We start from the raw sequence: 22,621 nt of genomic DNA, 5'->3' as shown, positions 1-22,621 counted from the left end.
CTGCCAGTCAGAGCCTCTACTCAAAGACCTCTCAGGAGGCCCCGGCTAGTCAGTCAATCAACTTCCTATCAGGTAGCCATCAAGCAGCAATCTGGAGGCCGGCCAGGGCACTCAGCCGTGCAGCAGTACAGCTGCCGGGGGGAGCGGCGTCCGTTTACTGTGGTGGAGCTTCCAGTGACGCAAGAGTGGGAAACAATGACCTCCAGTTGGTAAACAGCACGAGGCAAATAACCACCAATATGAAGCAGGTCAAGATTTATTGATACACGTCGAAAGATTTGAAAGAAGAGACCCTCAGACTTAATAGTTTAATCTACGTTGGTAACGCCTACATCCGTTGTTTGGTTCACTGTTGCCGTCTGTTTTGTTTATTTCATGTAACATTAATACAAAAGACGAATATTAAATGTACCACACCCCATGTTCTGCTTGTTCATGTGTTGAAGTTTGAAAAAAACACTGAAATGTTTGGAAACAATGAAGCAGTCGCCTGATTGGTTCTCATCAGCCTCGACCTCGACTTCCAGCAGTGAATCGCAAAGCATCGCTAACACTTTCATTAACAGTCCCACCTTTGAGAAAAGAAAACTCTTGTCTTACTTTTCACCTTTGTCGTGTCTCGTGAGTAGTATTTCCGGATATGGGAGAAAGATGTATCGCTGATTTATGTCAGTTTAGGTAAGTTCACCTTTTTATTTTTCCTTTCCTTTGCCAAATCTGAGAAGCACGTTGGCTCCAGATTACAGATTTTCACAGGTTGTTGGTGAGATTCCAGTAGAGAAAGGTCTTCATGGGGATGATCAAGTGTTACACAGGCTCAACGTACAGCGAATGAACCACAGACACACACAAGTGCAATCACCCACAGACACACACAACAGTGAACACACCTCAAATACATGGAAAGTATGGGATGTCATGGATTTAGACTTTACTGCTGCCCAGGTTGTGCACAACATTTACTTACGTTGAAAACACTGAAATAAAATCTGTCATATTTCAATCAATCACTTGTGTAGTTTATCAGGATTCAATTCTGCAGAATAGCTAAATAAAGATATAATAATCTCAGTTATCGTGGCTGTTTTTTTATTTACCCTGAACCTAAATGTGACCATGTTTTTCCCTGTTTGTGCTGTGAGGCTGTATTTGGATTCGGACTGTGGTGAATCCCTGTTGCCGGCTGTCCCTCTGATTTCCAGCCGTCAGTCAGCGTGGACCGAGGCAGACACAGCACGTCAAACCATCTTTACTCACAGACGCACTGACGCTCGAGAGCAGATACAATCAGGACGTGGTTGGAAATGTTGATTATGAAACACTCTGCTCCTTCAGCTGAGCGGGTTTCTGCCGACGCCGTACGTAACTCCACCCGACGGCCACAACACAGAGTCGATCTGTTGATGTAAATAACACACTAGTGTCGCTGTGCGAGTCTACGGAGCTTTTACAAAAATTCTAAATCAAAAGTCAACGTACACGTCAATTTGTTTTGTTCCCTAAATGATGCTGATTGTCCAAAAACAGGGGGGAATGAGATGATTGACAGCTTAGCCTGACTCGCTATCGGCTCCATCCCCCTGCACGCTACAAACTGGGGATCAGAATACACAAGATGGCGGCGTTCATATCCAGGATATTTCGGCTTCATTTCTGGACAGTGGGAGGAAGTGGGGACGTGTCGGCCATGTTTATATGCATCTATATGCTAAACTAAGATGGTGCACATTGTAAACAAATATTTAATTTTGTCCACTTTCTTTGACAATGAATAATAAAAAAGGAGCAACAATGTTTGAGAAGTTGTTTCTGTCCCGTTTGTTTTGGCTCCAATTCGAAGTTCTGTTTAAAAACATTCTGAACAGCTGACTAATGGAGCGTTGCACCTTTGAGAGTAAAAAAAAAACACAAACAGCTGTGGGCGAGTGTTTGCACATCTGTGTGGGTGTTTCTGTTTACTGACGGACTCGGGCGCTCACACGGTGGAGAAGCCGCTGGTTTTAACCCGTCTCTGTTTGCGTGTTACTCTTCAGTCCACTGAGCAGCAACACGGACCAGAATCACCACAGGGGGGGGGGGGGGTTGGTGGTTCAGCTCTTTGTCCCAGTGGATCAAGGCTCTGCTGTGACCACACACACACACTCACTTTAAATAATTCTCCTCCAGGCGAATATTTACTTTAGGGGTTGTTTTTGTTAAATGAACCCTCTGGGGGAGAATCCTGAAATACAAAATTAAAAAGGAAATATTTTGAAATTCTTCCCTTCATGGTAAGAAAGTTTAAAATGTAAATACTCCGACTGGACGCGGAGCAACAGTCCTGCTCTTGACCTGTGAAAGGAGCAGTGAATATGGTAATGACGTTGAAAGTAGGAATGACACTATAATCCTCTGCCTGCTGTGCCGAGCGGCTCTTTGTGGTTCATTTGCTGATGTTCTCCTCTGCAGACGAAGCCACGTCGCCGCTCATGGACTGATTCCAATCTTTTACAAAGCCCTTTAGTCTCATTAGTGTCGAGGCGCAGTGTCATCAGCACCGGGGGGGCTGCAGCCGTTTGTGGTTAAGAGACAGAAACAAAGCTGAGACTTTTTATGACGACGAGCATTAATCTGCACGTTTTGTCGCATCTACTTACTTGTCTTGTATTTAAAGCAACACTGTGTAACACACTCAGCAACAGCGCCCCCTGCAGCCAGACCTGGTGATTGAATCTGTTTAGCCCCACTCACTGAACTGAAACACAACCTGAACGGTGGATATTACCCATGATCCCCGGCTTCCTGAACCAGAAGAGCTGCTGCTGCAACAGATCCACCAAACTCTGTTGAGAATTCTTCATATTTTAAAAGTTTCCTGCTGAATATGGGAGATTAACTCTGGTTTTGAATAACTTCTAAGTCTTTTTAACGGATCTACAGTTCAGCGTCATACTCTTTAACTTAATGGAGCTGATTCTGACGGTCGAAGTTAGTCAGTTCCACATTTCTCACAAGAAATCGAACCCACTTACCAAAGTTCACGCTCACTTCAGACGGCTGCTGGACAGTGATAGCAGGCCCTGGTTTGAACTTCTCTCTCGGTCTCTCTTCACACTGGTCATATCTGTCTTGTTTCTCATGAGCAAGTAAAATGCAACTCCAACCAACAAGCAACTGTCTGAGATTGAGAGCGTCGTCCCCATTTGAACGATTCTCATCCCCTCGCTTTTCATTTTTCACCCAGAAAGTCAAGTACATCCATTTGGAAAAAGATATCAACACTTTTGCCTTCACACATGGTCAAACAACTCAAATGTTGTGCTGCCGAATCAGCACATATTAACATGATCTCCAGAGCCAGTGGGCAGGTTTTTACAACTGTCACATTACAGAGGGGACGATATATAACCACAGCAAGAAGGTTATTGGTTTGAATCCTGATTGTTTGGCCTGGATCTGTGCATGTTCTCCCCTGGTCTGTGTAGGTTGTTTCTCCAGGGACTTGAGGACTTCTTAATTTGGAAACTCTAAGGTTTGAATGTTCGTGCACCGTTTACAATCCGACTATTCGTTTTTAAATACTGAAGTTTAACGTTTCTTCACATGAAACACAAACAGTAATAGTTTTTGTGGCTGTTTTAGATCCAGACGACATTTAGCCTCATCTCTGTTAACCTGTGGGCAACTAAAGTCTGCTCATACGTGATTGGCTTCCGGCTGAAAAATCTGGTTAATAGATGACATAAACCGTAACTGCAAAATTATCCTATATATATATATATATATATATAAGACAATAATGGTTTCCGTCATGCTCCCTCTTTAAAAGATGCCACTCATTCTGTAATCACGGAAAAAGGAAACTACAGCCAAGGCATTAAATCAGTCGCCTGTGCTGGTTTTCTCTCAGCAGCTCTGCGGTGGCCTCAAAGCCTGAGGATTAAAAAAACATTTCCTGACGGCCACTGTGCCTCTGGACCGTGTGTGTCACTGAGCTGAAAGTGGGTCGGATGAATGACTGCCTCCCCGGGTTTCTCCGTCCGCCTGTTGTGAGTTTTCTTTAACTGCGGAGTGGCAGCGAGCCGAGCCCGGCGTCTCCGAGGTCACTGTCACAGAGCGTGAAAACTGTCATCCATTCATTACACTTTAGCTCCACTGTGCAGCTTATTACCAGAGTAATCAGGAACCTCATACAGGGACCTGTCACTGCCTCCCACCACATGACAGATCAACTCTGTGAAATGTAATATTGTCCACATAATATCCATTTTTATAAAAAACACTCAATTTCCTTTTCCCTTGAAGAAATAAGGGTCTCGCTGAACACTAATGGTGTCTGCACCTTTGAATTTGATTTATATCATTATTGGCTCAAACTATATATTGACCAATTACTGAGCTTTCAACTTTTTTGAATACGTTACTATTGCGGTGCCTGGGGGAAATCTACCCGTTTGCTTGTCCTGTGGTGAATTCCTCTTTGAAACTGTGAAAGTGACCTGCAGGGATTGAAGCTGAGACCAGTAACAAGCTGCTGCTGATCCATTCCCATCGCAGACAAAAGCCAGATGTTGTGTTAGTGGGTTTTTTGACCAGTGGAAAAAAGGCTTTACCTTGATGAGTCCCAGCTGCTGCTGCTGCAGAGCACTGTTCACCTGTTTAACACAATTATATTGATATTGAACGAATCACGTGTCCAAATCGCACCAAATCCAATACTGCACTTGCTCTGGCCTTTGACAATACACATGTGAAGCTGATAAGATGAACTGTTCTTGAGATATGCGAGACACGGATAGACAGATTCCTGGAATTATTATTATTATTATTATTATGACAAGGAAAGGAGACATGATTTGTGTGTGTGTGTGTGTAGCTGTGTGTGTGTGTGTGTGTGTGTGTGTGTGTGTGTGTGTGTGTGTGTGTGTGTGTGTGTGGAGGCTGTACCTACTGTATGAGTGCGACTCTGTGTACAGGAGCATTGAGTTTACTGTCTCATCTCAGCCTGTCACTTCTGTTTATAATGGTGAGTTAGGTAACCCAGAGAGGGACGGCCCGTGTTCACGCACCGCGCCTATTATCTGTCACACAACATCTGGAGCCAGGAAGCTGATGTGCTTCCTCATTTTGGCTTTTTAAGACTCAGTCACTGGAAAGACTAAAGCAGATGGAAGTCTGCAGGGGCTGTTTCCAATCAGGTCGAAAGAAAAGGAACGTGTTCAGAGATGAACTGAATCCCCGTAGTGTAGTGAATCTTTTACAAGGCTCGGTGGCCAACGCACAAACTCGACCACCGTGATATCCCTGTGAGATCGCTCTCGAGCTTCAGTGACTGTTTACAGGGGTGGGAATGAAACAACAGGTGAATGTTGTGCAAAACCTGGGCTGGGTCCTGGTGAATCTCTGGAGGGATGAGAAGTTGGACCACCTCAGAGGTTCGGGGTGACCATACTTACGAGGAAGGACTTTTCGGAACAACGACACACACTGAGAGGGATTCGGAGAACAGATCCTTACCGTATTCTCCGTGAAATTGTAATCCAGGGAGTATTGTAATTTGCCCAGTTTCTCCTCCTCCTTGGGCGTGGCCTCTTTCTCCGTTTCAGTCAGCCCTGTCTCCGCATCCTCCTCATCCTTCAAGGCCTGAAGGAGACACCCACCAAGAGTCAGTGTCGCCTGTTTGTCGCTGGCGCTAGCACCCAGCCAGCCGTTCCCCGCCCAGGTCCTGCCAGTGGACCTACTCCTGTAAAAGCTGCCACTTGTTTTATGGTGTGTAAGGGGGGAATGGGGGCGGGGGGGGAGCAAGCACTAAAACAACATAGCAGTTAACACCAGGACATGCTCTGTGATGCACTAAAGCCCCTGGTCCCCTGATGATGCCGTTCTATCAATCTTTGGGTGTTTCTGTCTAAAGGGAGAAAAGATCAAATGATGGCGCCAGAGATGAGAGCAATGGGGCAGGCATTAGAGGAAGAAGAGGAGGGGGGGGAGAGAGAGAGAGAGAGAGAGAGAGAGAGAGAGAGAGAGAGAGAGAGAGATGCTTCTGGAAAAGATCACAGTAAGACAATTCCCTTGATTTTATTTCAGGCAGATCAAGTCTCTGGCAAACTGGGAAGTGTCCGGAGTGGCAGAGAGTGAGAGGAGCGACGTGGCCCTTTTCTTTTACGTTAGCCTGGCACTGAGGTGAGGGTAGCAGGTGGTGGCATTGGTGTGTGTGTGGGGTGGGGGTGTGGGGTGGGGGGGAAGGAGAGGTGGGGGGTGTCGGTAGGAGTCTGTTAAAGGACCAACATGCGATTGAAGAGGCAAAGACTGGTTCTCAAGGTCAATCATTCAGCTTCAAACGTTGCCTTCCAAGACGTCTCTGTTAGGCATGCAGAGCATTCTCTGTCGTTCAAACCAGTGCTCTCGTGTGATTCCCCATTCCCCAGTCTGGCCACGCCCTCAAACATAACAGTCGCATTGTCATCATGACCCCCGGAAAAGCTGTAAGGTTAAACCCCCCCCAACGCCGATGGTAGCTAGAAGCAATCATGCCAGCGGTGGGTGGGTAGGTGTTGGTAGAGGGGGGGTTGTAATGTACATCCGGGGGGGGGGGGGGGGGGGGGGATCTGCTCCTATTAGTTTGTCAAGTTGCTCATGTGAAAGCAAAAGGCTGATCAACACTGATTGGTTTTTTTTTTAAATGTTCCCGCTGAGCCACTTGGTCTCCGCCTTTTGCGAACAATTTTCAAATTGAGTGTTTTTGGGGTTTTCACATTTAGAGAAAAAAGGGAAAAGTGGAGCAAGTAAAATGATCGAGGTGAGAAAAGCCTTGTTTACACTACGGCGGAATTGATTTAATTCTGTGTGAAATAAAGTCTGCATTGCTAACGTTAGCTAGCTAGACTGAGCTGGCAGCACAGAAGCAATAACCGTGAAGATTAAAAAATATAAATTGAAAATATCCGCGTTAGTGTAGACAGGGCAAAACTGTATTTATTATCTGATTTGTTTTATGAAGATCTGCTGCAGGAATCTGCTTCACTTGGGTTTACAGGTGATTAACTTGTGGAGCCTCTTCATCATTCTACGTTTGCCCACTTCTTTGAAAGGTATAATTTAATATTCAAAAGGCCGGAGACTTCAGCTTGGCACAAAAAATCAGTGTGGTTCAACCTTGTCAATGCGCACCCAGTGTTTCTCTCATACATATATATGTGCATGTGCAGGTTGTACACACATATATACAGTAGATATACATGTACTGTGTGCATAGTTACATATATTTGGTTCTACAGGAGTAAGTTGTTGTCAAGAGGCTATAAGAAAACGTCAGAGCAGCAGGCTTAAGAAGATCCAACAGCAATTGGGAACCTACCGCCAGTGACCATCCCGAACAGTCATCAGACACAACACAGATAAGGAGGACATAGAAGGAAGAAACACAAATTAAAACAACCACACACAGGAGTTAACACAACCAGAGTCTGGGGCACACCAGGAGAAATGACCGCTTTGCCTCGGCGGCGACGGCAAATTCACCGATTAGTGACCAATAAGTGAGGTCTTAGTAGATTGAAAAACATCTTCTCTGCAGATGTGCCGCTGTCTGAAGGACCGTGCTGAGTTGTTAGGATTCACGCTGAAAATAAACGAGTTTCAATGAAGTCTCAATTTATGTTTTCTTCTACAATAACTACGTCAAATAAGATATAAAAACATTTTCTATTATTCCGATCCACCTACGATATCTCTGACGTAATGATGCTGCCGACACATTTAAAGTGTTTCACGTGTTGCGGCTGAAACGGTTCGATTAAATTCCCCCCCCCCCGTTGGTTTATGGTTTGCTGACGTCATTTCTCTGGGTGGATACCACTTCATTACACGGCAAACGTTACTCACTCTCTTCAACAAGTGAGCAGGTCCTCATGGGACCCGAAAAGAAAACACTCACAGGAACCAAAAAAGTAGGAGATAAAAAAAAAAAGGAGAGAGAGACTGAAACGCTCTCTTCACTCTGGAGCCATTTAAATGACTTCCACTAAGTCTCCTGTAATTAGACCTGATTGGTTTTTAATTCAATCAAATGATGAGATATAATAATACTGTATGTATCTGTTTAGCAGTCATGAATAAATAATAAAAAACTAAATACATACAGTCAAGAGTCAGCCATTGCATAATAATAAGTTTAAAAAATCTAATCTGACATAAAAACACTAAACAGTGTGACGTATATTTAAGACACTTCTGAACAGATAAATTAAGATTTTAGCAGAACTTCATGCAAACAGGATTCAACTGAAGAACAGGATTAAATTTAATTAAATTAGCGAGTATGGGGACGGCTATCTTCTCTGGTTCTAAGCAGCAGTAGTTGAAAGTTGTTACCTCGGTTTTGGCTCCGTCCTTCACGTCCATCATGTTGATGGCGTTCTTCCCCTTGTCTTTGCCCTTCTTTTTGTTTTTCTTCTTGAATATCCATTTTTTGCAGATGCAGAAGCAGCACGCCAACACCAGGATGATCGCCACGAAGGCGATGGAGACGATGGCCCATGACGGCACTGGGGAGAGAAGGAAAGAAGAAGAAGAAGAAGAAGAACGGGGGGGTTGGATGAGAAAAGCACTGCTGCGAGAGGAGGAGTAGATTTCAGTGAAACGGGCCAGAGCAGTATTTGAACCAGAGTTGCACCAAAGCAGTGATTATAGTAACTGACAGGTGAGATAAAAGCAGGGCAATGTGTGCAGGCAGAGCTGGCACGCCGGACGAGCACCGGAGCCAGAGCCCCGGGTCCATCAAGAAGTGGCAGACTTAACGATCGGTGCTGACTGGTCGGACAAGACCCGACTGAACGGCTCCAGCCAATTCAGTGGAAGTAACAGATGTTGGCATTTTCCACTTGCCATTTAAACAAAAGATGCTGAGACGGCTGACACCTTCACGGGGAAATCATCGGCAGCGCGGTTGCTCGCCGGGGCCGAGAGCCGTGGTGATTCTGCAGGAGGGTGTGTTTGAGAGGTTCGACCAAGAGAAGTCAAAGGATATATTTTGTGTTGGAATTAAAGGCTTTAAGTTTTACTCTAAAAAAAGATGACGTTGCATTTAGTAGTTTAGAAGGTGGAAGAGACAGACTATAATTGGTTCATGGGAAAAATGTTCCTTTAGAAATTTGAAATCAATGCTTTAGACGTCGAGGTACCTTTGTGTTTATGATTAAAACGTCCTATTAGACGTGGAATCTGCAGAGGAAAGAGTTTTCCCTTGCACCATATGTTGCTGCTCTACTGTTTGGATCTGACTGGATACATTGGACAACTGGTATTTAAGTGTGTCACCAGCAGACTGTCAGACACTGACGGCTCTAACAGCCACCTGCAAACACCGCGACACGTTCCTTAACCACAGCCGGCAGTTGGCTAATAATCCCAGTGGAAGCACACACACACACACACACACACACACACACACACACACACACACACACACACACACACATGCACACAAAACAACAATGGAGGAATAAGTGGGTTGTTTTTTAACTACTTAAGAGACGGCGAAAAGTCCAGACGGGCTGAAACTTCAAAACAGACATTATAATCAATGCTCCTTTGTTTAACACAGCAGACGGCAAACAGCTCAGCCAACGGGTCATAAATGCAACAAACAAATCCAATAACATAAACCAGGTCAAACTTTCGGCCTTTTGAAGACTTTATCTGTGAAAAACCTCACAAACAGAAATAACATTTAACCGTCCATCTTTCTGGGGTTTTTGCTCAGCAGCATTCAGCCGAGGCTCCTTCGCCAAGGTCCAAGAGGAGGGAGAGAGGAGGAAAATCAATGGTGTGTTGACTGGATCAATAAGCACTGTCCTCTGAGGAGAAACAGTGAGTGATGCTCTGAAATAACTTTAGGATCCACAGCTTTGGCCTCGGGGCGGTGGAGGTAATGGAGGCGACTCTGGATGAGCCACGGAAAAAACAAGGTGCCGGAGTTGGAGGTGATTTTAACTTTCGACAACATAAAAAGAGACTGACTTCCCATTGAGAATTTGTAAATTTTGTTATTTTTCCTTTTCTAAAATACTTTATTGTTTCAGTATATATCTCTCGCTATATATATAGATATATCTATATATATAGATATATATAGATATATATAGGAAACATAGTTAAGGAGACAGGTTCTTATTTCAAGCTGACAAACCACAGCGATAAGCATCACCTCCCTAGAGGATCCGATTTTTTATTGAGGCTCAGATGAACAGAAGTCAAAAAATAAATAGACAGTAAAGTTTGATGACCTCAAAATGCTGATGTGGCTCTCCTGTCAATCATCAATGCTCAGAAACCCCCCCGACGGAATGTGGCAACAGTAGAAGTCAACGCCTGACCCCGGCCCCTTATCTTATTCATCAAGTGCACATCTTCCAAGTGAAAGGCACTCGTGTGTTCCTTAATTAACGGAACCTGAGTCCCAGAAAGCAATAAAAGCGTCCCCTAATTAACTACATTGTGTGAGTGTCTTTTCTCCTGAGAGAAATAGAGCGAGGAAGTGAAAAGAAAGCGTGAGAGGGAGCGCCGGCCCTCACACGCCGCTCCGCTCTTCAACTCCCAGCACTTATCTCTCGTTCCGCCATGTGACATGGCATGGTAAATGGAGTTTCTCTTAATGGGGGGGGGGGGCTGCGCTTGATGTAATTCACGTGTGCTGTTCCTCAAGACTCAAATCACTTTTCAGCGAGAACCAGAGAGCAAACAAACGAGAAACCTTCCAAAGAACTTCACACCACTACGAGTGACATCCTGTGGACGGCTGATAGGACCGTCTTCAGTTCTGCAGCTTAATGCTTCACACTGGGTTTTCTTCAACTGAGGGTTTTTGGGGGGGAAATGTACTTTACTGGGTGAGAAATAATATTTCTCTTGTATTTTCTGTCAAGCTCGAGATTTTCACCCACTGGAAAAGACCAGAGGGAATAAAGCTGAATCACTCCAGAATTTCACAGACACAGAAAAGCAGCTTGTTTTTCATTCTTCTCTTACGATGAAACTGGTTCCTTATTCTATCGATTCTGACCATTAATTCCAGTTCAATCAACTTTTATTCCAATATGAGTTACTGGAACATTAACACAACATTCATAACATAAAAATTTGACCTGCTTGCTGTTGTATTTTGTATTTATATAAAACGTCAGTGCTGAAGTGTTTCCTAATTGCATGAACACAGAGAGTGTGTTCAAGATGAAGCCGATTAACTCAAACAGTTCCTTGATTACAAAAATCAGCCTTTCCTGGTAATGTGCACAATTAGTGACAAAGAGTTGTCCCCAGTTTTCAGTTCTCAACCCAACAGGATCCAGCATATTCTGGACGTGGGTAGTGGACGTCAGCGGATTTAGAATCAAAATAAAATGTTCTAACTTTAAATGACAGATCCATATTTGCAGAAAGCGGAAGAGGAAGTTTCATTCTCTGTAAAACAGCTGAAATCTGATGTTTGGCTCCGATGCTCCTTGCTGCCGGGTTCAGATTCTCCGAAAGGAGCTGATCAGATATCGGTTTCGAGCCGAGAGGTCAAAGAGAAACAAAAAGTCAAAATTCAACGGCTGACATTTTGTGTCCTTTCAACAAAACAGTTTGTGTTCTAAAAGTCACACAGATACACAGTGAGATTAAAAAGTACGAGGTGTATGAGTCATTCTCACATATATGTGGAGCTGTTTTCCATCTTTACACAAATTGTATCCAACATTTTTTAGATTAATTCTGGTTTTCATTGCTTTTACTAAAACATTAAAAATATAAATGTTTCCTGACGTTCTATATCCAGTGCAAAGTACAGTAGTTACTCATAGACTTCTATAGAGACAGACTTCTATAGAGACAGACTTTATAGAGCTGGCACTTCTGCTTTTGCTTCACTCTAATCTGTTCTGTAACTATCCTGTTCACTTTACATTAGAGACCTATGAACCGGAATAGAGCTTGATGGATGCATTTGAACGTGTTGTGTTTTATGTGTGTGTGTGTGTGTGTGTGTGTGTGTGTGTGTGTGTGTGTGTGTGTGTGTGTGTGTGTGTGTGTGTGTGTGTGTGTGTGTGTGTGTGTGTGTGTGTGTGCATGTGTGTAATACTGCATCTGGGTTGTATCCACTTCCAGCAGCCCACACTAATCCAATGTGACAGGACTCTGTTGGTCAATTAACCTTGACATTATATCTTGTTATGCCTATGAGAGCAACACTGTGTCTGCGCCCTTTCAGCCCCGCGGCTCGTCTAAACAAACAATATGGTGCAGGGAGCTTTTTCCAACTATGTGTGACAAGGATTTGTCGTAAAGTTATTGAGAGCTAATGACAGTGAGTTTCTCTTTTTTATGCCGAACGGGATTTAGCTCAAAATGTCACGTGACACTTACAGAAATCAGCTCTGCCTGGGCCTGCCTCCTTAATGTTTCTATCTCTGTGTCTGTGTGCTGGCTGAAGCTTCCTGCTCCCATTTATCTGCCATTCCACATGTGCGGCAAATCCAATCAACACAACAAGATCCTGCGGGCATTACCACGGCTCATCCATCAGCAACCAGCCCCATCTCCAGCAGCCCCACTACAGCTCGGGCCGAGCAGCAATAAACTGCTGGTTTTGCCTCCATCTCAACAGTTATCACGTACATGTGGTATTTTCTATTCTCTATATTCGATAAAAGGCAGCTCCATTAAAGCAACGCATTTGCAGGAAGGCTTCGAGTTGGAAGTGGTGCGACATTAACGGAGCAGGAAATTGATTCACAACAATGGATGTGGACAAATGCCTGAGATAGAGAAACAGTGATTTTCTTTTCTGAGGAAAGGTAAAGCAGTTAAACAAAAATCAGATGCTTCTTAACCTGCTGTCTGCATTTTGATGGGAAAGAAAACCAACAACCAAGTGTTCTTACTCCCAGATTGTTCTGTTCTAAGAAACCCTAACTTATTACTTTGTGCAAAGACGTATTAAAGACGTCTTTTCCAGCTTTTTAAAATGTTAAAGAGTGCATTTGGTTGCTTAATGCGTAAAACGTCTGATTAAAAAAAAAAGAGAAAAACAAGAGAGCCTTATTTATTTCTCTGAAATGTCAATGGCTCGTGTTATTTTGAGTAATGGCTGCCGGAGCCAGCAGTCATGGATCAAACAGCCTCTGTGCTCGGAGGTTAATTGTTATTGGGAAGCAAAGCCTTGGGTGTTTAGAAAACTTACTTAGAAATTCAATACACCGGTTTCCTCGAAGGCAAAGGAGAAGTAACAGTGTGGTTTAGTGCGATTACACCGTGTGTGTCTGTGTGTGCGTGTGTGCGTGTGTGTGTGTGCGCTTATATTTCTGTGATATACTTAATTATTCACAAATTGGCTTCATTTGGTGTCGACGTAGAAAACTCCAAGTCTCTCTCCTTTTAAACAATTCAAATTCCTTTATTATTATGGTATGGAACCACTTTATTCAGGGAGTCCAACACGGCTGCGTTTAGCCACACAAAATATACGATCTGGAGTTTTCTTAGATTTTCTTTAGGATGTTTATCTCGGCAGTGAAGAGGATTTCAGATTTATAATGTGAGGATTTGCTTCTTCCTGCGTTTGGATCAAAACAAGCATCTTGAAGACGTGACCTTGAGCTCAGGGAACTTCTGATGGATCTTTTCTTCTTACAGTTTCCTGACGTTTCATAAACAGAATAATTACGTTTGGCTTCAGCCCGACAGGGTTTTAAATAAGATCGCGAGGTTGTGACCTGTTCAGAATAAACCTCTCTGAACAAATTTCCTTGACACATGTTTAGAATATCTAAAGTATAAAAGGAAATCATTCAATGTGGTTTTTCTCACGCTGAAGGGATTCGCCCACAGATGTGGCAGAGGCTATAAACCCGGCTCCGAGATGAATCCTGCAGATCTTTACGCACAGAAATTCAGAAACAGCTTTGGCCCGACGTGACGGCTCCACGCTGACAGCCTCAAACATCAAACTGGGTCATGAAGCCCGATAACAAAAACCTCCCGTCACAGCGTCAGAGTCTGTGACTGTGCAACTTCTCCTCTATTCCCTTATTTCCTATTACCTGCTACCAGACTTTCCCCAGACGGTATCGATATTCCACAGAGTAAACAAGGCGACGAGCATTCATCATCAGCTTAGCAGCACCGGGGAGTGGACACACTGCTTCTGATTGAAGGGGCCCAGGTTGAGAAAACAGTAATTTAGGGACTCTGAATAATGGACAGGCTTTTTTTTTTTATCTCACAGAACTTTTCTGCCTGTGGAACATAAAAGAAGACCAATCTAGTTCTCCAGATTACGATGTCATGACTTGAAAGCGATAATGAATCGTCTGCTCTGGCGCTGAAGATTGTGTTGTCAGGCTTTGGGCGGGATGCGGCGGGAATAGCGATACGTCTCAATGACAGACATTCAATGTGAAGCCAGAGGGGGGGGGGACGTCGTCAACCTCAGCGGCGCCGTACAATCACAACAGTGAAAAGAGTAGATCCTGTTTGTTTATCCACAGCACGACTTCAAAATGGAGATGCATTGCTGTTTTTCCTCAAGTCCACATGGATATGAGGCGCACAAGGTATTGCCGCAAGCTGTATGAATACGAAATATGGCTTTTATTTCAGTAAATATGTCGCCTGGTGGAGATAAATCTTCCTCTGTGGAAGACAGAGTTTCTCTTCTTACTGCCTCCCTGTGCTATTAGATCTCTGGAAAGCGGGAATATGACGAGTGCTGTCATTCGCTAAGGAAATAGGACTTCTCTCTTCCACAGGAGCCATTTCCTGTTGCAAGAATTACTTCCACATGAGCCTGTGGATATTTCTATATTTAGATTTCAGCTGAATGCAAAAAAACCTTTTGGATCTGCAGGCAGTGCTTTATCCTGCACGACACAGTCACAGCCATGTACTTAAATTCTCGTGTGGATGTGGAAGGATTCGGTGATAAAAAGGCAGAACGTGTTGCATTAACCAGAACAGAGGAGACAAATCAGACTAAAAGCATAAGTGAGATGGAAAAACAGGAAATAATAAAAGCTGCCGCACAAATTATATTCTGCCAAAAGCACTTGAATTATTGTCGGCAGATGTTTGTTTCCCTCGTCGAGAGTTTTCATTACTTCTCTCACAAGATGATTGAGTGAGAAATTTCCATCTGAGTCATTAAATACTTGAATTTGTTTTTGTATTACTTTGACTCAGAAGCCACGAAAAACAAAAGCTGGGATAAGTCGTTAGTCTCCTCGATTTCCAGGAAGTCTTTGTCAAAAGGTCACGACTGACACATGCAGGTTTTCTTGGTGCGTCACAGAGAAAAGTTCACAGAGTTGAATCATTTGTTTCAGTCACGGTTCCACCGGGATCACGATGAATCTCTAATGGATTCATTGTCATTGTCCTTCATCATCAGGAGCATAATTATACAAACCTAAGTGTCTACAGTATGTTTTAGCGTTTTTCTTGAGGTTATTTAATCTCGTGAGTTTGAAAAATAGAAAATCTACAAACATTGAAACATCTTGTGATGGATTAAAAGTTTTCTGGGCTTGAAACTAACCGAAACAACTTTATGTTTCATTATTAATTGTTCTGCCGGTGACGTCCAGCAAGGTGTTTGTCTGACTCTAAGCAGGATTACTCGAAAACCACTGGACCGATTTACATAATATTTTCTGCAGGGGTGCGGCATGACCCAAGGGAGAACCCATTAAATTTTGGTGCAGGTCCAGGCGGATGCAGAAATGTTTTTTTTCCACTTTGTTTAACATGGCGAGATATGTGCTCGCCGGGAGCTCTTCTAATTAAGTTTTGGGATTTGTGAATTGCTCGGTCGTCAAAATGTTGGCAAAGCAACGGTGAAAAATGTCTGTCACAATTTCCCAGAACCCCAAATCTTAGTTTTGTTCAACACACAGTCCCAACCCCAAAGACAGACACTGAACTAGCATAGACGCTGTTGTCTCACTGGCTGAGGAGAAGGTAAAACACACTTACAGGGGATTTTGTTCAGCTCGTTCATGAACTTGTCCTTCAGCTTGGAAAAGGCCTCGTCCTTCTCGCCGTTGCCGGGGCCGGCCATGTCGGTGGTGTTGGAGCCAGCCGTGGAGGAGGAGGCGGTGGTGGCCATGGGCGCCGCCGCCGCCAGCGCTTCCCTTCGACTCTCATTCATCGTGAAGATGCTGGGCAGCCAGGCAGATGCTGGACGAGAGGAGAAAAAGGGGAAGAGGAGACTGTTTTTTTACTTCCTGTCACAGATGCATGTCAGCGGCGCCTCATCATATGACCGAGTTGATGCAGAGCGTGTGAGCAGCTGCCGGCTCAGCCTGAGTAAACATCAGCTGGGGTCCACAATGAATTGGCCAGTGCACCGAATTCAGAACAAAGCTACTCACTCATGCTTAAGCTCTAGATTAACATCACAGAGCCCAGCTAAAAAATATATTATTCATCACTCCTGTACAACACAGGCAGTAAATCTCTGTGACTGGTTTAATTGAATCTGTGCTCACACAAGTCGACGCAAAGTACAGTAAATAAGAGCAGATTACAAGTGGACTCCTATCATGCGGAGCTCCTCACATACAGCAGGTGTGTGTACTTTACTTTTTGTGAGGGGGGAGAAGGAAACCATCTCCTGTGTTAACCTGGTGTGCACGTGTGCACGTGTGCACGCACTCACATGATCCCAAATGAGCAGTGTAATGTTCTGTACATCGCAGCAGCCTCAGTCACTGTGAGAGGTCGGTTCCACATGAAGCTCCCACTCTATTCCAATGCTGCCTCAGGAGAATAGAAGGCGACACTTACAATATATTACTATGACAGTAAAGACTTCATGGATTTATGGTATTATAAGCACCATGATATAAACTCCATACACGTAGCATTAACATGCTCCAAATCACAATTTCAATAAACTAACTATTGATTAATCACAAGATAAATCAATAGTTAAAAATACTCATCTTAGTTTTACTACAACTTATTGTAAATTTCATTTTTACGCTGACAAACATTGATGAATATAGATAAAAATAATGTGATTTCTATGTTCTATAATTTATTTTATATTGTGTTTTCAGTTATCATACAGAATTGACAGTTTATGTAGACGTCTTACAATCTTGACATGATAGTGGGGCAGCGCTGCAACAATTCTGCCGCAGAGAGGAAGTATTTATTGTCCACTCTCTCTGTGCAGGTGGTAATTTGCTTCTGTCACCATAGCGATACAAGAGGATAATGGCACACTGTGGTTGTAGAGCTTTTTTCCGCCAGTGCACAGTGAAGGTAGTTTGGCCTAATTCTCCTCTATTGTACAATCCAACTCATATTTTCCCATTTATAGTGTTGTTTCATAAAGGGCCTGGTGCTGGTGCTGATAGAAACACTGTTAAAGGTTCGTATGCAATTGAAAAAAATCCAAATGTAACCCTGAGAATGGCCTCCGATAATATTCTTTACTGAACCTCAAAGGGCTGAGAGCAAAATGGGGTGGTGGCAATTCGTTTGAATGTAATCTTTAAAAACACAAAAGCCAGGAGCTTCGGAGAGATGAGTTTCCTCGAATGCATCAAATTAAGTTTGCAAGTGCAGTGAGGCAGCGAAGGAAGAAAAGAACCTGTTTCACAATCGCATGATGGAAGGAATCCGATCGACTGCTGGCCAGCGTGCAGCTTCACTCCGGCAGTTAGCGAGGAGTAACTGCTGGGGAGCGGCGTCTTTGGGGGGCAAGGGGAACATGATTTTTCATTCTCTGCGCTCTTTGAGATTTCCCCAGCTGATGGTGGTAATTCAATCTTCCAGCCACAACACTGTTTCTCTGAAATAACTCACTACTGCTGCCGCTGAGACTCACGCCACAACCTGGGATTTCAAAAAACAAACTTCCTCTAAACGAAATTGACCATCAGAGAGGCTGGTTTCCATTTCGTTTTGATCTGGTTTATCGAAAGTTTAGTCAGGATTTGAGGTTTAGATTTACTTTGCGTTACAAGAGGAAACAAACTAAATTGCTTTGATGCTACATTCAAATCATACTGACTATACAGTAGTTATGGAAATTATACTTTCATATAGGACATGCAACAAGACATTAATGGACCTGGACCCACTGCTTTATTTGCTATGTATGGATCCACATATCCATCAAAGAGGAGACAGGAAATGTCACTTTTTTATATCTGACAGCACATGGGAACAACTTCTGATTCAGCACCACGGACAGCGACCGTGTCATCGCTACATCAAACACTATGAATATAAACAATATATAAAGTAATATCACTTATCAGACGTCAAACATTTAGTCTCACCACAGAGAGGATGGATGGAGAATAACATGGGCTATAATGGGATGGATGTTTCCACACCTAAAACATCTTAATACTGTGTCGTACAGACATCACACTACACGTCAGGATATGATGTACGACACAAATCACACGGTACAGACGAGAGGAGTACAGAGCATCAAAGAACCAGAGGCAGTAATATTATTCAGAGTCATATACAAACAGCGACTGGAGAGGCGGCAGGGAGACTCGGATAGAAACCTAATCCCCAAACACATTGAGTGAATCCTCAGTCAGGACCGGCAACACAAAAAACATGAGCTGTAGTGATTCTACTGAACATTCACACAACTTTGAAGCATTTATAGTTTTCTCTCCCGGTTCCTTTGAGGGAAGCTCACATGATAGAAACTGGTTCAATTACTGCAGGTTCCCAATTATAAGAAAAACCAAGGTTTGTAAACAGAAAATCAATTAGAAAGACGACGATGACCTTTCTTTCAAACCGGTTTAGAGCAGTGTGGTTTAAAAACAAATTTGATTATCTGCATTGACTCTCAATTGAGCATTTGGTTAATTTGCAATTTCATGTTTACTCTTATTTTCTATTTTCATTATCATGTTTAAAACCAAATCCCACATTTCACTAACAACGTTTTTAATTAACCATTCTGACGTCAGCGACAGGTGCATTGCGGTAGTGCAGGTGTGTAAGTGCTGTCCTATCAGGTTTGTATGTGGATGTCAGTTGTGGGACAATTAACAAAAGAGGAACAACGAACCAGCAGGATGAGCTGATTGGTTGTAAGAAACCAGGTCCCCCCCCCCCCCGGTCCAGTGCTGAGGTAGTGTCAGTGTGTGTGTGTGACAACATGGTGCTTTAAAAGCTTCTCTGTAGTGCCGTGAGCTTTGCGAGGCACTTCCACCGAACACAGCTGGAAGTGCTGAGCCGAGAGCTGAGCCACTCGTACAGGTTGGACGGGTTGCTTCTTGAATGTAGGGTGAGATGAAGGGTGGGGGGGGGGGGCATTGTCGAGGGTTCTCGTCAAAAATAGAAAAAGAACCACATTGGACGGCGGCAGGAAGCTGGAGTGTCCTGAGGAAAATCACGCAAACACGGGGGGGAAACTCCACATAGAAAGACCGAGGCCAAACCAGGATTTGAACCCAAAAAACCTTCTTGCTGCGACGCCCTCGACCAATCAACCTTCTTCTCTTCCTGAGTTTTGGCCTCGAATATTGACCAGAAAGTGGTTTTGCAGAACAGATATAAAAGGTCAGCACGTCATAGCTTTCTCCTAATAGACATTTATGTTAACTTTTGTCTTTCGTTCTTCCGGCCACTTCGATCTTTGACCAAATTCTGGATACTTGTGCCAAATTTACAGAATTTGTCTCAAATGCGACAAAACGTTCAAACTAGAGTACAGACGTGCAACCTGAAAACCAAGGGCTGTGGCTCCTGATAGAACTGAGGCATAACAAAACAAATACAGCTGTTGCCAGGAGACAGAAACTATCTTTTGACTGTAAAATAGAGTATCTGTGTTTGTACAGCCTCTGATGCTATAGATCATTTCCTCTGTTTATGACCTGAGCGTGAGTGCTGCTGCTGACAGTAGCTAGGTAACAACGCCGGGTTGATAATAATGGTTCATTGTCTGCACCTTGACAACTGCACTATATTAATAACTGTTCTCTTCTGTTGTTCAACATGTGATGCACTTGTTGTATCATTGTGTTGTAGTGTATTGGCTTTTATATTTTCCATGCCCAGGGATGGAAGACGCAAACTAGCGTAAATTCAAACAACAGCTTTTAATGATGAGCTAAACTCAGTTTTAAAGCCTTGTGTTGACACTGACCTCAAATAAAAGAAGCTGTGACTGTGTCTTGAATGAGTTTATATCACTGCCCTCTTCAGCTGTGGATTTAACACTTGACTACGACTTCTGGAACAACATCTTAGTCTGACACACACATGTCACGTGGCTATAGAGAATACTTCTGTAGAGAGAAATAAACTTCACCTTGGGTTGAGAAACTAAACCGACAATCAAAGCAAGAAAAACACGAGTCATTGAATAATTCAACTTCGGGTAAAAAGTGCCCACGAACCTTCTCCCGCTCTGAACAAAGCAGCTATCGGCCACCTTGGCCCTCTCCACCTCCCCCTTGGTTGCAAAGGACGCCCACGCATGTCCATGTTCGCTCAGCCTCCCGTTGGTTTCCCTTTGAGACGCTGCGAGGTTAGTGCGGAGGCTGAGCCATTGAGAGGCACGCTTGGCAGTGACAGAGATACTTCAACACAGGCGAGGACTTTTAAGGAGCACAATGATGCTCTGCAGAGTGCATGTGGGAGGCTTCTTCTATAGAAAGAGAATTGATCGTGCCTTTTCGCTCAATATTTCCAAGTGACCTTATGTCGGATGCGAGGGACAGAAATGCACACACGATGCTTCACCGCGGGCGAGTAAATATATAGGAGGGTGATTTAGAAAAGGCAGTAATTACACCGACAGCGGGCACAGATTTTTATGTAAATGACACTATTCCAGTGAATCAGAGGCCTTTCAGAGATGCGGAATGAGACACGCGTCCGGATTAAACGATGTTCCAGGCTTTGATACCAAACGGTTTTCCTGTCAGTTCGTGTAAAGGCCTTGCTTCTCAATCTCTGTGTAAAATGTCAAATGAAAGACGAGCAAATACGAGCAGAGTGTGTGGAGTGCCCCCCCCCGTGGAGTCTGTTGTGCCTCTCGCATCAGGCCTCACGTCACTTTGCAAAAAAAAAAAAGAAACATTAATTCAGCTCCTCTTTGCACCTTAATGACAACTCGGCCATTCAAGCGTGAGTTGATGACTTCCATATCATCTCCATTGTCTTGCGACGCTTCACGGCACTTAAAGAGCCAGTCTCGCCTCGGATGTGGAGCGCTCCTATTTATGTTTATGGAAAAACCTGAAAGCCGTGTTGACCTTTTTTTTCCCATTACGGGGGCTGTCATCGCCGTGTAATCACACTGTGTATCCACTGAGACGCAAAGTTAATATCTGTCCTGTCACTGCTGCCACACATTTAAATAATGTTGTGTTTGGACAAAATGGCTGCGATTTTCTTTTTCACTGTCGACGCTGCAGCTCGTTCATTCCACTCCACTGATACAGCATCTTGTAACCTCTGGGTGATACAAGCACCAAAGAGATAAATGCAAATCTGGGCGGAAAAAAAACAATTGATGGAGCCTATTCTCAACTTTCCCACCGTCGTTCCCACCTCCAGTTCTTCTTTTCTCGCTCCAGCCATCTCCTCGGAGGTGTGCCGCTCAGGTGTAAAACCCCAACCCAATTACAGGGCCGCCAGATGGCCCAGCAGGTCCCCAACCACAGTGGTGATGCTGGCACACAGCTCCCTCATGTCACCTCTATCTTCCTCTAACTGGGTCAGCTCCCTTGCTCTCTCTACCTCCCTCTGTCCTTCCAGCCATCTCCTCCATCACCCTTTCATGTTTGTTTTTTTTCAGGGTTATCTCCACCAGTGGAATCTTGCTTTCCCCAAAGCATTTCTTAAGTCTGAATAAAAACAGACAACACAGATTGGGGGCTAAAGCTAAGAGAAAGAAGATGTCCGTTCCCCCCTTCACATTTGGACAGCGCGTCGGTATCGTGTGTTTTGCTCTGCTCCCCACCGGTTCCAGTTTTTGGCGACCTCCCTCTCGCTGTGCGCCCGGTGTCACGTCTCCCGCCGTTTGAGGAAGTGGCGAAGCTGCCAAAAACCTGTCCAGCCCAGGAGGAATACTGTCCATTTTGTCAACTAATTCAATACAACCCACAGATCATAGCAGAGCGCAGCGAGGAGAGCAAGACGCCCAAACAGCCTTTTGCCAAAATCACCGCCCTCTTGTCCTTTCATTGGGTTTCATGATTAATCATCCGGTAAATTATCAATCAAACCCATTTTTATCATCTGTTTCTTATCAAAACGGGATTTTGCTGTCGTTACATCTAAATTACTCCAAGACCGCACAGTAGAGACAGAGCTCAACTTCTACATGTACAAAACTCTCATGCATAATTGAGATGGTTATTATTTTGTAGCCTCGAGCTTTTTAAAATTAAGATCGCATAAAAACATGGGTTTAAAAAACATTTCCTGTAATTACAGATACTGTAATATTCCCATGGGACAGAGATTGTTGATTTTAATGAAGACTCGTAGCACATTCCCACACCAAGGCCCAGCAGCCTCCTTTAAATTCAATGAAGCGGCACCAAACTACACAAACACATTGATTTCATTCCCCTGAATATGTTTTCACATTTTTCATCAA

The 22,621-nt window shown here is 43.8% G+C and overlaps 1 protein-coding gene across 1 annotated transcript in view; it reads right to left on the bottom strand.

Moving 5' to 3' along the window:
- syt1a (synaptotagmin Ia) overlaps window positions 1-22,621 on the bottom strand; it is a 124,943-nt gene that overhangs the window by 15,199 nt on the left and 87,123 nt on the right. The window contains exons 5-7 of the mRNA XM_034577986.1: window positions 15,991-16,194; window positions 8,353-8,525; window positions 5,497-5,622 (exon numbers count right to left, since the gene is read on the bottom strand). Of these exons, the coding sequence (XP_034433877.1) occupies window positions 5,497-5,622; window positions 8,353-8,525; window positions 15,991-16,165 (474 nt within the window). The 5' untranslated portion in view covers window positions 16,166-16,194. The remainder of the gene's footprint in view (window positions 1-5,496; window positions 5,623-8,352; window positions 8,526-15,990; window positions 16,195-22,621) is intronic.

This window comes from Hippoglossus hippoglossus, chromosome 23 (genome assembly GCF_009819705.1).
Source record: "Hippoglossus hippoglossus isolate fHipHip1 chromosome 23, fHipHip1.pri, whole genome shotgun sequence".
Lineage (NCBI taxonomy): Eukaryota > Metazoa > Chordata > Actinopteri > Pleuronectiformes > Pleuronectidae > Hippoglossus > Hippoglossus hippoglossus.
This window is presented reverse-complemented; position numbering and strand designations above follow the sequence as displayed.